At 43.4% G+C, this 17,577-nt stretch overlaps 1 protein-coding gene across 2 annotated transcripts in view; it reads left to right on the top strand.

Annotated features, from left to right (window-relative positions):
• MYO16 (myosin XVI) overlaps positions 1 to 17,577 on the top strand; it is a 611,293-nt gene that overhangs the window by 565,365 nt on the left and 28,351 nt on the right. For both annotated transcript variants that reach the window (XM_060636706.3, XM_060636705.3), the window contains exon 33: positions 1,997 to 2,155. In XM_060636706.3, the coding sequence (XP_060492689.3) occupies positions 1,997 to 2,155 (159 nt within the window). The remainder of the gene's footprint in view (positions 1 to 1,996; positions 2,156 to 17,577) is intronic.

Raw genomic sequence — 17,577 nt, 5'->3', positions numbered from 1 at the left:
TAAATATGTCTTGAGATGGCTTTAAAATTTTTTTTAACGTTTATTTATTTTTGAGAGACAGAGCTCAAACAGGGGAGAGGCAGAGAGAGAGGGAGACACAATCCGAAGCAGGTTCCAGGCTCCGAGCTGTCAGCACAGAGCCCATCGCAGGGCTCGACCTCAGTCCACAAGATCGTGACCTGAGCCGAAGTCAGATGCTCAACCACCCAGGCACCCTGGAGATGGCTTTAAATCCAAACCAGTTTTACTGGCTTTCAGATTTTTTTAAATGGCAAACTACAGTCAACCGAATGAAATAGATACTCATTTAGTGCCAGCCTGTTCGATAACTGCTCATTGTTGCGACCTCACATGGTTCTGACCCCCGGACGTCACGTTCACCACTGTTCTTATGCACACTGGCTGGGCCAAAGCCTTTCTGCTTGGTTCCTAAATGCGACCTGTCAGGAGCTGCAGTGGCTCCCTCGGTCCCTGGAATCTCAACTCCCCTGCACGGTTTTCAAAGCTCTGTCCATTTTGCCTTCTTCCAGCATTTGCTACCTAAAAACCCCTTCCCATCTGGGCAGACCTAGCTCCTCTCTGTGCTTTGGGGCCAGACTCCACTTGTAAATGACAGGTCACTGTGGGCCCTCTGACCAGGAGTCCCACTGGTGGGCAGGAATAGGCAGGGCTGGTGAGGACTGGGTGCTCTAGGTCCAGGGAGTGCAAAGAGCAAAGCACAGAAACACGGGTCAGTAAGGAGCTCTGGATATGCCTGGATATGCAGCGCCCCTTGAATGTAAGGTCAAGGGCAAAGGGAGATCATGTCTAGAGGGAAGAGTTAAAAAGGGTCATGGCAGGTGCAGCCTGGAGGCACAGCTCTGGACTGCTGGCCTTCTCCCTTTTTTCTTTCCCTCCCTCCCTCCATCCTTCTCCCTCCTTCCTTTTCTCCCTCCCCCCATCCTTCCTTCTTCCATCCAAACTTTCCCCTTCTTCCCTTCCTCCCTCCCTCTTTTGGGATCACTGGAGATGAACTGTTCTGCCACATGTAAAGTACAATAAAGCGAATTATGCTTTTTATCCCTTTAGAATAATTTGTTAGCCTAAAACTTGAGAAAGGCCAACCTAACAGCAGTCACAATCCACTGTGTCCCAGCAAACAAAGATCAGAAGCAGCATGCTTATTCTGGGGTGAACAAAAATCCCCCAGTACGTTGGAGCTTTTTGAGGTCCCTGGGGAAGCAAGAGCCAATCACGGCTCACCTGGCCAGTCCAACAGAGGGGTCCCGATTGGGGGAATGGGAGGTGGCGAGGGCCACACCTGACCCCGTGGTGGACAATTATGCTTGCTTGACATGCTCTGGTCTATGGCACTTGCTGTGTTTCACTTTATTATTCCTACATAATTAAACAAAAATCTTCATTTGGCTCTTTGGCCTAATATGGACAACAGTTTCCATGTTCATAGATCTCCAAGCCCCCGATAGGGGACGGACAGTGAACAATTAGGTAATGTGGTTAGTGTACAGAATCCAGAAGTGGGGTTGTAAAGTTTAATCTTCCTAAATGGATAATAACTAATTTTGTAATGATGCTGAAAATATATTTGTGATTTTTTTGCAACCTAGAGGGTTGGCTCAGCTCTGCTTAATTTAATAATTGAGAAAACTTCTGAATTTATTTCCATGCTTCTTTTAGGAAATAGTGCTCTCAAGACAGACAGGGCTACAGTGACAGGTTATTAGACTACGACATCAAACTTTCTGTACAGATATGCTTGAAAATAACAAATTATGAAATTCATTATCACCACTTAATATTTCCTATGATGTGTTAGAGTGTTGTGGCAAAATTCGGTGAATATTTTGTAGGCTGTAAAATTAATTAACGGTGATTATGAATTTACCATACAATTAAGGTTTCATTTGATAAGTTTTATTATTTCCTTCTACTATTTTATTAAATTATTCAGTCCATTTTATCAGTAAAGAATAATCTTTTCCGAAATTTGTTTTAGGTTTTGAGACTAACATGAACCTAACTGGCCGAGATGATCCTGGTAGAGCAGAAATTGTATCCGAGACTCAAGATAGAAATGCAAATAACCATGGAATTCAATTATCTAATTCACTCTCAAGCGCTATCACGGCTGAAAATGGGAATTCTGTCTCAAATGGTAAGTGCTTTTTAAACTCGGAAGTAAATAGATGAAAGTATTAAGCTCTATCAACTTTCTAGGGAGAATGGATTTGAGACATAAAAATGAAGTAGGCTTAAAAACTGGAACATAGATCATAAACTTTACTGTAGGGTGTATTGTAGCATTTTATTGGTTAGGTTAAAGAATTACAGTTGCATTTGGTGTTAGTTGACTTTTCAGAGATTGTTACAGAGTATCTCATATGTGGGAACCAATATAAAATGAGATTATACAGGACCAAAGGAGGAGATAGGTGCTTTAACAAAGTTTTAATTTAAAAAAAACATACCTTTTTCTTCTCATCTCTGAATGGTGTGAAGGGAAATAATATTGAAGTCATGGTAAACACCAAACAGGACTTAAGCATTTAATTGGAGTGTATCAATGAATGCATCATCTAGAACTTGGCTAGACTGTGTGTATCCAAAATAGTGGCTTAGACAAAGCCACTTGAATCTTGGGAAGATTCAGACCAATCTTTTCCTGAGAACATGCAGAAAAGCTGGCCAAAACTTTCTTTGTTGTTTAATCTGATTAAAGGCACTAGGAAACTATTAAGACAGTGAGATCCTGGGAAGACACTATGGAAGGCGGTAAGGAATGTATAGAGGCCAAGCAAGGAGGCCGACATTCTAGACTTTTCTCTGAGGGACGTCCAGGGCACTTTCCTCGTCCCCAGAAGGCAACTCAGAAGCTGGGAGGGACTACTGACTGCCTCCAAGGATTGTGGGGAGACTAAGTCCAGGGCCTGCCAAGGTCATGGGCTGGAGCTTTGAAGTGTCCAAAGGTCAGGTGGACCCAACTAGAAGCCACAGCACAGTTATGGATCATCTCAATCCCTGATGTTGGACGGAGGTCCTCCCGGACTGACAGGGCCCACCGGTACCTGGGAGACAGTGTGTGTGTGTGTGTGTGTGTGTGTGTGTGTGTCCCAAAGGACAATTACAGCATCTGAGGCTTCAAACTGCTCTAACAGACCATTTTTCAAATAATTCAACACATAGTCAAAAAAACCCGAGCACATGAGGACAGAAAGCAAGATGAAAAATGAACAAGCAGAAATAGCCGTCAATTGCAGTTACATCCATGGGGTCCCGAAAGATTGGAGTTCAAACGCACATACTTTAAAATAAGTATGTTTACACTCTGTCCAAGGAGATAAAAGAAGGAATCAGCAGAAACAATGGGAAACTATAAAAACGTGTCAAATGGAAATTCTGAAATTGAGAAATAGTCATAAAATTAAGTACAACAGAGGATGGGTTTAAAGTTAATTAGACACAGTCATTTGGGAGAAGGGAAAAAAAAAAAACCTGGGGAAGTGGGAGATAAATCAGAGGATATCTGGAATGAAACACAAAGAAGCGAAGAGAAGATTAAGGATTCCAGAAAGTGTTTGGAGACATGGAAGTCTTGGTGAGAGAGTCATTGGAATTCTAGAGAAAGAGATTATGCAGGCAGCAGAGAAGACTGTGTCCATGTGAATGCCTGTGTGCAAATGATTATTGATAATCACCTACAATGGATATCCTTCCAGGAGCCTGGGGGGGCTCAGTTGGTTAAGTGTCCAACTTCGGCTCAGGTCATGATCTCACGGTCCATGGGATGGAGCCCTGCGTTGGGCTCTGTGCTGACAGCTCAGAGCCTGGATGCTGCTTTGGATTCTGTGTCTCCCCCTCTCTCTGCCCCTCCACCACTTGTGTTCTTTCTCTCTCTCAAGAATAAATCAGCATTAAAAAATACACATATTTAAAATGGATACCTTCAACTGGTGACCGAGTCATGTTCGTTATCTACTCCTGTGTAAAAACTACCGCCTCCCAGAACTCAGAGGCTTAATTCAACAAAAGGCTATGTTTTCATACCTTCTGTGGGTCAGGAATCTGGCTGTGGCTGAGGGGAGTGCCTTTGTTGCAAGGTCCCCTGTGAGGCGGCTGTCAACTGACTGTTGGCCAAAACCCTAGATATCTTGACGCTTGATGAAAAGGTGGCCCAATTTCAGGATCACTTACATGGCCACTGGCAGGCCTCACCAGCCCACTCACACGGCCTTCGCCATAAGGGTGGCCTCGAACCAGGGCAGCTGGCCATGAGAGAGCAAGAAAGAGCATCTGGGTGGGGGCCGCGGTCCTTACCTAGCCCACCCCTGCAGGCGACACGCAGCACGTCTGCCACATTCTGTCTGTAGGTCATCCATGCCGTCTACCCGATGGGAGGGGGTTAGATGAGTTGTAAGTGCCTGGTGGTGGGCTCACTGGGGGCCATTGTATAGGCTGCCTGGCATGTGGATAAACAGCCAAAAAAGTTTAGGGGGGGCACTAACCTTACACGCCATGAAACGGGTGCCTCTCAAGCACGTTGCGCTAAGTGCAAAAAGAATCCAACATTGCCCAAGGCTGCATGAGTGGCAGGGGATGGTCTGCTGTCTAGTTCCGTCCAGGCAGCTGTAGCAAAATACCCAGACCAGGCGGCTCATCAACAGCAGAAGTATTTGCTCACAGTCCCGGATGTCCACGATCACGATCAGCGGGGCCGGTGCGGTCGGTGCCGACGTGGGCCCTCCTCCACCTGGCTGATTGCCAGTCTCCCTGTGTCCTCACAAGATTGGAAGGAATGAGCCTGTGCTCTAGGGTCTCTTTCAGAAGTGCACGAACCCCAGTCATGAGGGCTCCAGCCTCATGACCTAACATCCTCCGAGAGGCCCTCCCTCCTAAAGCCATCACCTTGAAGGCTGGGATTCCAAAATAAACATTTGGGAGAAGGGGGGACAGACACTCAGACCATAGCAGACTGCAGAGGGCCATGAATTGCTATTGACAAACAAGAATGTACATGTTCCTCGAAATTTATAGACATCTTTCTGTCTATAAATGTGACTTTTCTTGAAACAAACAAAGCCTGAGTAGAATAAATAAAAACAAAACTGCTCCTAGGCATATCACAGTGAACCACGGGTAACTAAGAGTGAATCTTAAAAGCAGCCAGAAGTTAAAAAAAAGACAAGTTCCAAAGAGCAACAATGGAAGTCCAAAGACACCAAAGTCACGTATGTCATGTGCTCAAATAAAATAATTGCCAAGCTAGAATTAAAAAAAAAAAAAATTAATGTTTGTTTATTTTTGAGAGAGACAGAGTGCAAGCAGGAGAGGGGTGGGGGTGGGGGGGGGACGCAGAATCCAAAGCAGCTCCAGGGTCCGAGCTGTCAGCACAGAGCCCCACACGGAGCTTGAACCCACAAACCCTGAGATCATGACCTGAGCCAGAGTCGGCTGCTTAATGGACTGAGCCACCCTAGTGTCCCTAGAGTTTTATAAGCAATAAAAAAACTTCTGTAAGAATGAAAAGGAGCTAAAGATAGTTTTAGAAAAAGGTAAGAACTGGAAGATGAAGCCCAGGCATGCCCAGATTCTCAGAGATACAAACAGGAAAAAGAATGAAAAAACCAAGTGAAGTCGAGATGGTAAAACAGCGTTTCTGATTACGCACAGATAACTCACACTAGCTGTAATTTCAAAGGCCACCACAGAAGGAATAATAGTGGAATATATGATTTCCAAACTAATAGAGAGGGTAAAACAATAATAAAAGCCAGTCCACCCAAAAGTTGGTGAAAAAGAGGTAAACCGGAGATTTCTGGAAAACAGGCCAGATAGAAAGGTTGTAGATGGTAGACACAAAAGCACCTTTGAAAATAACTAAACTCGAAATCCATGAAATTTTAAGAGACCCGTTTAATGTGAATTTCCATTATAGATGAGTTGATTGCGGTGCCTGGGTGGCTCAGTCGGTTAAGCATCTGACTTCGGCTCGGGTCATGATCTACCAGTTCATGGGTTTGAGCCCTCCGTCAGGCTCTGTGCTGACAGCTCAGAGCCTGGAGCTGCTTCGGATTCTGTCTCCCTCTCTTTCTGCCCCTGCCCCACTCATGCTCTGTCTCTCTCTGTCTCTTAAAAATAAACATTAAATATTTTTAAAAAAACATGCTATACTTTTTTTAAAAAGTGAATTGATTAATATAATATTTTAAAGCCTAAAATTTCTGAAAACCATGTAAAACATGATGCTTAACATTTAAATGTGAGGGAAAATACAGAATATTGTAACGAATGCCAATGAAAACATAACAGAATGCACAGGATACTGCTAATGTCTTAATCAGTGGAAATGTATGTCTTTAAACCCATACATTACAAAAGAAGAAAGGCCAAAAATTGGGTTTTTTAAATGTCAACAAGTTGGAAACAGAACCACAAATTAAACACTAAGCAAGTAGGAGGAAAGATGTGACAAAGGTAAGAACTGTGTCACTGAAATTTATAACAAATAGGTAACAAATAACAAACCCAAAAGTTTTCAAACAAAAACAATCTTTGCAGCATGAATAAAATTGCCAAGTTTCCTGCAAGGGTGGCAGGGAAATAAAGAAGGGGACCCAGAAGGCCAACTCTGGGGACAAAGAGGGGGCCTGCCACAGATCTTACAGAAATGAAAAAATAATACTGAGTATTGTACAAACAGTTTGTGCCAAGACAGTTTTGCGAATTTACTTATTTATTTTTAATTTGTAGATTTAGATGAGGAGACACATTAAAAAACAAATACAACTAACCAAAATGGACCAAAAAAAAAAAAATAAAAAAGGCTAAATGGTAACGTAAATATTAAATTAATTGAATTTGTAATTGAACACTTTTCTATGAGGAAAACACTAGGCCCAAATGACTTTTCCAGTGAGTTGCCTCAAAATTTTAAAAAGGACGAAACAATGCCAATATTACACAAACTCTTCCAGAGACTAGGGATAAGGAAGAAGGGGGGAATAAAGAAAAGCTTCCCAGCTTGCATAAATAACCACTTAATTTATGACGAACTTGGCATTGCAGGGCGCTGGGGGAAGGATAATCGATGGCTACCCATGTGAAGAAAACAGTGAACTTGACCCCTACTTGGTGCCCTACACACAAAAGATTTCTGGTGGATTAGACATCCAAGTGTCAAACATAAAATAAAATTTGTAGTAGAAAATATAGGATGATTTTTTTTAACTTCAGAGGTAGGAAAAGAAAGAAGAACTTCTTACACAGGCCACAAAAGAGTGCTAACGACAAAGGGGAAAAACTGTGTGTGTGTGTGTGTGTGTGTGTGTATAAGTATACACATGTATTCAACACATTTAACTAATGAAGACTCATATTTAGAGTTTACTTATAAACAAGACTATTGAATAGGAAATTGTTTTTGGACATTAATAAGCACAAACATTTTTCAGAGCCCAACTTCATTGGTAATTAGAGAAAATGCACATGAAAAGCGCAGGAGAATGACACACAACACAACACAACCTGCAGAATGGGAGCACTGAGCACAGGGGAGGAGGGGCTGCGGGAGAAGGGGCTCCTAGGAAGGGGAGCTGGGGGAGGGGATCTAGGTTGAGAGATAGGGGAGGGGCTCTGAGGATGAGGGGTTCCAGGAGGAGAGGCTCTGGGAGGGGGGTGCTGGGGAGGAGGGGCTCCAGGGGGGTGGGACTCTGGAAAGGAGGAGGGGGTTTGACGAGGGAGGGGCTAGGGGGAGGGGTTCCAGGAGGGAGGGACTGTATGCATCCCCCATAGGGACGTCCCCATCCTGTGTCAGAAGTCCCTCTAGGTCCAGGAGAACATAGGGAGGCTGGGGGGTGCTTCTAGGCCTAGTACATTGCCCGCCCACGTGTGCTCTCCGCCAGGGTCCAGAGCAGGAGGAGGACAGTGGGTGTAGGATGAAAACCAGGCAGGGCATTGCAGTGACAAGTCACAGGTTACCTGGAGGGACCAGAGGCAGGTAGTCGGTGGGGACAGAGCATTAAGGTCTCCAGAGCAGTGTGGGGATTCTCTGTTGACACTCGGAGAAAAGATCTTTGGAATCACATGCAAGGAGAAAAACCCAAATGTGTTTAGGAATCTCACCCACCATATTAAGCAAGGATAATGAATAATGATCAAAAGTAGGTAGATCACAAGGCAGAGGCTTTTTGGTGCAATGGGGGTGTGGTGTGGGGGGTGGCAGTAAGTATCTTACATCAGTAAGATACAGAAGGATTTTTCTACCAGCAAGAAAGACCGCTAGAAAAAGGAAACCACTGACCGAATTGTATTGCCACCGCAAACAGACCAAAGTTCAGCAAAGACTGATGCAGGCTCTCAGGACCCCAAAGTATTGTCCAGCCTTTTTTTAAAAAATAAACGTTTCTTTATTTATTTTGAGAGAGGGACAGCACAAGCAACGTGGGGGAGAGGGGACAGAGAAAGAGGGAGAGACAGAATCCCAAGCAGGCTCTGTCCTGTCAGCATAGAGCCCCACAGAGCAGGGCTCGATCCCGATCCCGGGAGATCATGACCTGAGCTGAAGTCAAGACTCAAACACTTAACCAGCTGAGACACCCAGGTGCCCCAGTTTTGACCTTTCTAAACATCGTCTCCTGACTGAATTTCACAGCTTTTAAAAATAACATATTATTAATGTGGCATTTATAATTTAATGCATGTTATGAAAACTATACATGTTTTAGAACAGTGCGAAGAACAATTCTTTTAGGGAAGAATAATAAAGAATAAAAACTACCATCAATCCTATTACCTAGAAATACTCCAAAAATGTCTATTATTCCACTGTGTTGAGTTTTATTTTTTCACACAAATGCGTGTATCTACATTGTATATTTGGCTTTATTTTTATAAAGTTTGAGTTATACATGGATGTAGTTTTACTGTTCTGCTCCCCCCATTTGGAATACCATGGTCTATCTCTGTGTCAACAACTACAAATCTGAGTTGATTACAGATAGCCATACGTGTGTTCAGTACATGGCACTCCATCCTTTAGGACTGCCAGGATTTACAGTAAATAAGCTGTCAGACAGCAAGATTATCTCCCACCTTTCCACCCTTGAGACAACATCTTAATTAAAAGAGGAACTTTGTAAAACTCCCCATGTCAATGTTTGACGTTCACATCTATGTGCATCTGTTTAGCTGGACGTATACAGATACGATCTTCCTTTTTTTTTTTTTTTTTTTGAGATACAGTCTTTCTTTTAAGATGGTGAATTTCTGGGGAGTTAGGGTGGCTCAGTCTGTGAAGCATTCACCTCTTGATTTCCTCTCAGTTCATGATCTCACGGTCCTGAGATTTAGCCCTACATCAGGCACACTGGGTGTGAATCCTGTTTAAGATTCTGTCTTTTCCTCTTTCTCTGGCCCCACCCCTGACCGCACATGCACTCACTCTCTCTGAATAAATTAATACATACATACATACATACATACATAAAGTAAAAATTTTTTTAAATTAAAAAAAAATTAAGATGGTTACTTTCTGAAATCTCTGATGTGAGAAGTAATTCCTTTGTGAGGAGGTAAAGATAACAAAAACAATTGTATACCCTTATATTGAACTTAAATAGTCCTAATATAATAAAAATTGAATTTGAGTGACAATAATAGCCAGCAAGTATGCGATAGAAGTATATTTCACAAGGACTACACGTACCTATTAAGAAAGTAATTAATACCTGTTTTCCTTGCAATTTTGGAGGATTTAAAGATCACCACTAAACAAAAAAAAAAAAAAAAAAAAAAAAAAAAAAGGAATTTAAAATATGTTAGAATGACCAAAACTGAATACACATCTATTTAAGAAAGATGACCTTATTCTCATTCGTTTTTGCTAAAATTTCACCCAATGTCCTTCTCCCTAGCTCCTTGGGTGAAGTTTATCCTACCATAAAGAAAGAGAAAATAGAAACTTCTTGTCACCAAATTATTTAATTTGTCTGTGTCTTGAGTCAAAAGCCAAACGTTATGGCTTGGACAATAATCCTGGAAAACCTCATACAAAAATCTGTGAGTTTTACTCTAAAAATCAAAGTAAAGTCAAAAACCAATGGAACAGACAAGAAATCCTCTAGCCCCAGATGGAAATTTTTTTGGAATACATTGCCTGAAATTAATAATATCACATTAAATATGTAGGGCTCTCGGGCTTCTCACCTTCAGCATCTGACAAATGTTCAGGCCCTAGAACACACTACCCCTTAAATCTCATAGGGACCAGAGTTTAAAATAAAGCTAGTTCTGAGTTGTCATTAATTGATGATCCCTTGGAAATAATCAGGAGCCACACGCACAAAAGGAAAATTATTTCAGTTGGGATTTCAGTCTTTCAAAGCCACTTGCCACGTTTATGTGGTTCTACTTTCGTGAACACCATGAATGTCCCGTCTCCTGCCACCTTCCCATCATCATTACAGCATCGGGCACCGTGCTTAGCACTGGGTAAGCACTTACCGACCAGGGCCATGTTGCATGTTACGCAGGGACCAGTAAGTTCTGTGCAGGGTGTGGAGTCAGAAAACTTCTGCCCATCAGTATGATAAGAACTGACCCGATATTACACCTGTGCCACGCCTGATGTAGGTGTGACCCATCCTCGCTCTGAAAGCGGTTACTGGTACCGATTCTTAATTCACCAGGGATAGTCAGTGTGCTTTCTAAATAAAGGCACAAGATGGAAATAAATGTTTAAAATAACTTGGAATTCTAATTGAATCAGAAATAGTGTTATTTTTCTAGGAAATGATTTATCTTGAATGCCAGGATCTGCATGCTACCTCTGCTTCCCAGAAATAATTCTCTGTTTGTTCGTTTGCTGAAATATAGTTATGTGTGGGTAATTATAGCTATCATTTACTTTAATTGCCATCCTTTTACTGATGTGAACACAGACTTAGATCTTTTTTGGTATACTTAATTATTCCCTGGACTTGCGGTTATTTATCATTAGATTAAAGAACAGTTTTCAGTGTTAGGACATTTTCGTTGTATCACACAAAATATTGTGAGTATAAAGATGTTTATTTCGTGGGGGGAAATAAAGACATAAAGAAATTCCAGCCAGGCCATTTTATGTTCAGTACGATTTGCTTGCTTGCTGCTCAGTGAATATACATTTTATTGCTGGGCATCAGGAAACAAATGGCAACTAAAGAACACAGTCATTACATTTGATTTTACATTTATCATTCTGTGAGGACTGTCTCTCTTTTTATTTGCGTTATGTTTATCGTCAGTGCACAGTAAGGGTTATCTGCGGTGTAAAGGGCTTTCCGTGGGGACAGACTGGATGGGACGCTCTGGGACCCGGAACTCTGCATTTTTTGTAGATTCCGTATTGAATCGAGCGCCACTGGAGCACCAAACCCCAGTGATTCTGGAAACATCTAAAAACGGCTTTTCATCAGCCCTGCTCGAGGTAGATGTGGAATGCTGGCAGGGCTCCTCTGGTTGGAGCCCGTGAAAAACATTCACATATACGTTTTACAACATCACTTTGTTTATGGGAATTGTATAGATTCTTTGGAACTCATACTGTTGTCTGACTCAAAAGCTGACTGCCAGAGGAAGCAAGCCTTCACTTGACAATCTGGAATATTGTGCAATTATCTATTTTCAGCAGCAGAAGGTAGCTTTGCAAAGAAAGCCAGCTTCTCGGGCATGTAGAAAGCCCTGCCCCACTCCTTCTGGCTAAAAATATTTTGAAGTCATATTGAATAATTGCTAATTTGGACTCCATTTAATTAAATCTCCTCCACTGTAGTTAAGAAGCCCCGATTAAAAACAGCTGGATTCAAAGGCTGACTGTTCTTTCCTGGCAACGCTGCATTGTTCCTGTTTGCCTGTGCTCAGGCCCCAGCTCTGAGGTTCATTGATTCCATGGCTGTGAGCAAATTACTTAACCTTTCTGGTCCTCTGTTTTCTCATCTTAAAAATGGGGATAATCAAGGGACCTGCCGTATGGGATTGTTATGAGGATCTGGTACAATGATGCCACCCCAAATAGTGCTCTATATACATTACCTAATACACAGATATCAGAAAAGCTTAGGTTTCTTGGAGCTAGATCACTGAAAAATGTGTCCAATAAAAACAAAAATGCATGATGTCGATAAGGCACAAGGCCGCGAATTAATTTGTCCAAGACCAGACAGACTGTAATGCTAGAATCTATGGTAATGACATCGACCCCAATACACACATGCATAGAGTCAAACTCGCATATCATTTTGGCAGAATGAATGGACGTCGGGATTTATGGGAGCGTTCCAGGAAAGGTTCTGTTTTATCCCTTGGAGGGTTCGAAGATTCAAAATAATATAAAGGACAGAATGGCCTGAAGAAGCCTAGTGAGAGGCAGGTGCACATCAGTCACAAAGCATTTATTAAGCACCAGTTGCATGCAGGCATTGTGCAATGCGTGCAGAGCCGTGGGGAGTCTAAGCGAATCACAGGGTGCTCTTTGGGTATAAGCAGAGCATATGTAGAGCATTAGCATTATGTGTCAAGAGAGATCACAGAACAGGGCAGCCAGTGACAAGTGTCAGGTCAACCACACAAAAAAGGAGTGCTCTGGTGTGGCCACCACGTGGAGGAAGAGATTCACGAGGGCTGGGATTTTACAGATGCTCCTGGTGAGGATTGGGATTTTCAAAATGAATGAGATTCAGACTAGAAGGGCACACCTTCCAGGGAAGAAAACATATCTCCGTGGCGGGATGGGAGTGAGCTACTTTGATGGCATAGGTCAGTGAATAAGATGGCGTTGAATGCCAGTTCAAAGAGTGTCTCTGGAAGACTGGTCTTTGCTTGGAGAGGGTGGGGTACCATACATTGGCTGTTTTGGAGGAACTTCCCTGATTGTGTTACTCAGGGTGAAGAGTGGAACAAAACCCAAGGTTGGGAACAGCAGGTGTGTGTTGATCCTATTAACACCAAGGAGAATGTTCCAGGATGGACTGGGATAGGAGGGAGAGAACAGCGCACTCTTTCACAGAAGAAGCGGAGTTCTGAGAGGTTTATCCTGTGGGTTGGGTTTGGAGTTCAAGCGATGAGAAGGACTTCTGGCGGTAGACAGTCGTGACATAAATGCTGGTGATAATTCGGGAGTCTAAGGGGAGCTCCAGGAGGGAAAGATAGGGAAGGCAGGATTTTCACGGGAGCTGGAGAAATGGGGATCATTTGCAGCATCAGAGGAAAAGTTTTAAAGAGAAACGAGGAGAAAATCTGACCACAAAACCATGTGGAGTGCCAAGCTTTGAGAAACGTACTTTGAGAAGGACAGGCGTGGAGATACGGAATAAATGATCAGAGACGGGAACGCCAGCATGCAGTTTCACAAAAACCAGGAGAATCATGACTTCGAGATCGGAGGTATTTGGTAAGCTGGGAGGACACACAAGGAGAATCATATATTGCTATCAACTAAACACACTTGGGTCCCAACAGAGCCTCAGGGATTGTGACTGGCAGATTCTAAGGGGTTCATTACTTAAGACTCAGAGCCACACCACCCTCTCCAGCCTGCCCTATTCTTCTCTTCTTAGAAGGCTCTACATAAACCCCCAGGGTTTTATGCTTAGACTTCACCGCCGCAGTCTCCCCCTTTTCAAAATCACCTTACAAACTCAGGGAAGTCCAGGGCCTGGATCCACACCACACATGATGAGGAGAGTGTCCTAAATACCACTTCCCCTGAGCATCCCGGGGAAGGATGAATTGACAAAGCTCTGAGCAGCACCCACTGCTCAGGGAGAGGAGCAGGGAGCCTCCTCCCTCTACCTGGCCCCTGGATCAAGGCTGATGACTTCCTGACTCCCCCCTGCCAAGCCCCAGTGCCAAACAGCATGTTGTACAGAGTGCTGCCATCTATTACGTGGCCCAGATCAGCAGGTGGGGAATGCCTTCTCGAAGCCTCTGCATGCTTTCTTTGAACAGAAGAGCTGGGTATCTGGGGGGTAGGACAGGGACAGTTTCAGAAGATCTTAGCCCTTGCTCTAATTTGGACAAGCATGGCTCCTTAAACGGATGGTTTCATATCAAATGGACATGCTTAGCATTTTGAGGCCCACTGTTGCCGCTGTAGTAAGAATGTGTTGAGGACACAGAACTACATCCACTGGGAATTATCACCACAGAATGGGGTCTGAGGACAAGGCTGTGGCTGCAAGAAAACGAAAGCATGTTCATGAGTATGTGCGAGCAATTGTCCGTGGTAGAGCCTTCAATGGAAGTCGACAAATAAAGGTTCCAGATTGACCTTCGATGGCCCCCAACACTGATCAAGAACCTTTAACTTGGTAGGAACACAGTAGAATTCTTTACCCCAAGACTTGGGGCCCTTTCTGGGGTCTTTGGCTAGCTGACAGGTAATGACACAATTGCTACATCTTTTCTTTTCTTTCTTTTTTTCAAAGCTAATGAGAAGTAAATGAAACGAAATTGAAATAACGAACATCCCAAAGCTTGGTCACGGGCACGTGGACTTTCCTTGCGTATTCTCTTGACTCTTATGTGTGTATGAAATTTCAGTAACAAAAAGTTTTGAAATATTTGTTATCTTGACCAATAAGGTGGCTAAGTTATTGTACCTTTATGTGCGTTTCTTTGGGTACTTAATGAAAATGAACATGTTTATCATTTAGGGGCCATATACTCTCTTTCCTCTCTATACATATTCTTTCCCCATATTTTAAAATCTGCCAGTAGGTCCTTTATTTTGATTTGTAGGATGTTTTAAGAACAGTAGAGCCTTTTATTTAGTGTATTTAAATATTCTGTATTCTTTTTCATTTTTAATATTTTATATTTATATGTAAAACTTATGTAAAATATTTTTATATGTATTAATTTTTATGATTTTTGGCATATGTTTATTTTTAAATGTTCAAGTAGAGATAGTAATACATTTTTCCTCCACATTTTTTTTTCTTCTGGTGTCACTGTTAGATTATTTGCCTTTAACACGTGCTGCTTCCGATATGACAATAAGATAGAAATCTTTTGGGTCAAAAACAAAGCGGAACAAAACTCTGCCTTCTAACATCCTCTGCACCTCCAGGGCTGCCTGGCTATTACTTTATCTGCTGCTTCCACTTGCTGGGTATATTGGCCCAAGTGGGGTTCTCCCACCTGTTTGCTACAGACATCCAGGCAGGGTTTTCTGCACCCCAGGCTGGTCAGTCTCAGCTCCTCCCCAACCTGCACCTGCCCAAGGGGAGGAGATACCATCCACGGCAAGCTTTCCAGCACCGCTTTCTTCTCCCTGACCACCCCCCCACACCGGGGTCCCCACACATTCACCTGCCCCACACTGACACCCTCTGTCCCTACCCTGGTGACCCTGCCACAGGTTCTGGGATCAGTGATTTCTTTAGTCAACAGGTAAGAAATGCCTCTTCACTCACCACTCAGGTAAAATGGCGTCACATCCAATCCCCTCTGGAAACCCACAGTGTTCTCCGTGGCTTACAGGCTACTGTCAGACGTCTGTGAGATGGCATGTGAAGTGCTTGCCCTTGATCTCTCTACCTTCCAGCACTTTCTGCAGGGGCCCCCGCTGGCCGCACCCTCTCAGTGGTCCTTTCTTGAGGCATGGAACCATCTGGAACTTCTTCCCTGGAGCTCTCCCAAGGAGGCCCATCTCACCTTCTTGACCATTCGGAGCCTTCTCGTCCCGGAATGCCCAGACCCTTTGGTGTCCCCACCATCACATTCCCCTAATCCCCTCCATCAGAATTCACCCCTGCTCTCTCCAGGATGCTGACTAACCCACAAATCACCCTGCCGTGTGTTCTGGTGGAAGGACACTCCTGTGCAATGGCAGGACTTTCCTTTAGTCATTGTATTTCCCAGTGCCTTACTCAGACAATGACCACAAATACTTCTTAACTTTCTTTATGACGTGATATATAGCACATTATGCTATTGATTTGGCTCTGAGTCTGTATCCTCAGCACACTGAGTTTCTGTTTTATTTGGGGCGTAAACTTCTGATTTATAATTTAGTTTTGGAAAATGGATGACAGCTTTCTCCCCCACCGTCCAATTCCTGGAACCCAGTGCTCCAGAAGGTGGACGTCTGTCCTTGCTCATCAGTCAGCTCTCTGTTTCCCCCACCAGCCCCCACACCTCTGACACTCCTGCTACACATGAATCCCAGACTCGGCTGTACCTTCCTGCCTGGACACCCAGTTTTTGCTGACTCCCTGCTTATTTGGATGCCTGGGATTCCAATTTGTGACTGATCTCAGATGTCCATCATTCCTCCCTCCTGGTTTAGTTTCCAGATCACTCAAACACTGATTGATTGGCCCCTTTCCCACACCTGCTATGCCAGTCTCTAATATAATTTCCCCCGGCCAACTTCAGACATTGCTGTTGCTTGTGGCCAGGGCCCATCTTGCCCCATGACTTCCATGTGTAAGCCTGTCCCTTTCCAGGTGCTGGCCCCAGTGTGCCTGGTCTCGATGAAGCCAACCTTTCTATGCCAAGGCCTTTGTATCTCTAACAGGAAGATTGACTGGGGGTAGGGGGGCTTGTTATGTGCTGATAGGGTTCTGTGGACTTCCTGGGGAGCTCACTCACTCCTGATCTGAAAAAGCGTACAGTGATTTCCTAATGATCTTGAATTTGGGAAGCCTGTATATGTCTGATCAATTATACCATACTAGTTAATTACAATTTTAGAGAAGAGCAGCTATCACTTCATAATTTAAGGCCCCTGGATTGAGCTCATTCTATCAGGTAATTTTCTTCTTTTCATGTTTCCATCTTTTTTTTTTTAATATGAAATTTATTGTCAAATTGGTTTCCATGCAACACCCAGTGCTCATCCCAACAGGTGCCCTCCTCAATGCCCATCACCCACTTTCCCCTCCCTCCCACCCCCCATCAACCCTCAGTTTGTTCTCAGTTTTAAAGAGTCTTTTATGGTTTGGCTCCCTCCCTCTCCAACTTTTTTTTTTTCCTTCCCCTCCCCCATGGTCTTCTGTTAAGTTTCTCAGGATCCACATAAGAGTGAAAACATATGGTGTCTGTCTTTCTCTGCCTGACTTATTTCACTTAGCGTAATACCTTCTAGTTCTATCCACGTTGCTGCAAATGGTCATTCTTTTTCATTGCCAAGTAGTATTCCATTGTGTATATAAACCACATCTTCTTTCTCCATTTGTCAGCTGATGGACATTTAGGCTCTTTCCATAATTTGGCTATTGTTGAAAGTGCTGCTATAAACACTGGGGTACAAGTGCCCTTATGCATCAACACTCCTGTATCCCTTGGGTAAATTCTTAGCAGTGCTATTGCTGGGTCATAGGGTAGATCTATTTTTAATTTTTTGAAGAACCTCCACACTGTTTTCCAGAGTGTCTGCACCAGTTTGCATTCCCACCAAGAGTGCAAGAGGGTTCCTGTTTCTCCACATCCTTGCCAGCATCTATAGTCTCCTGATTTGTTCATTTTAGCCACTCTGACTAGTGTGAGGTGGTATCTGAGTCTGGCTTTGATTTGTATTTCATAAGAAGTGACATTGAG

The sequence above is a fragment of the Panthera onca genome, chromosome A1, assembly GCF_046562875.1.
Source record: "Panthera onca isolate mPanOnc1 chromosome A1, mPanOnc1 haplotype 2, whole genome shotgun sequence".
NCBI classification, from domain to species: domain Eukaryota; kingdom Metazoa; phylum Chordata; class Mammalia; order Carnivora; family Felidae; genus Panthera; species Panthera onca.
This window is presented reverse-complemented; position numbering and strand designations above follow the sequence as displayed.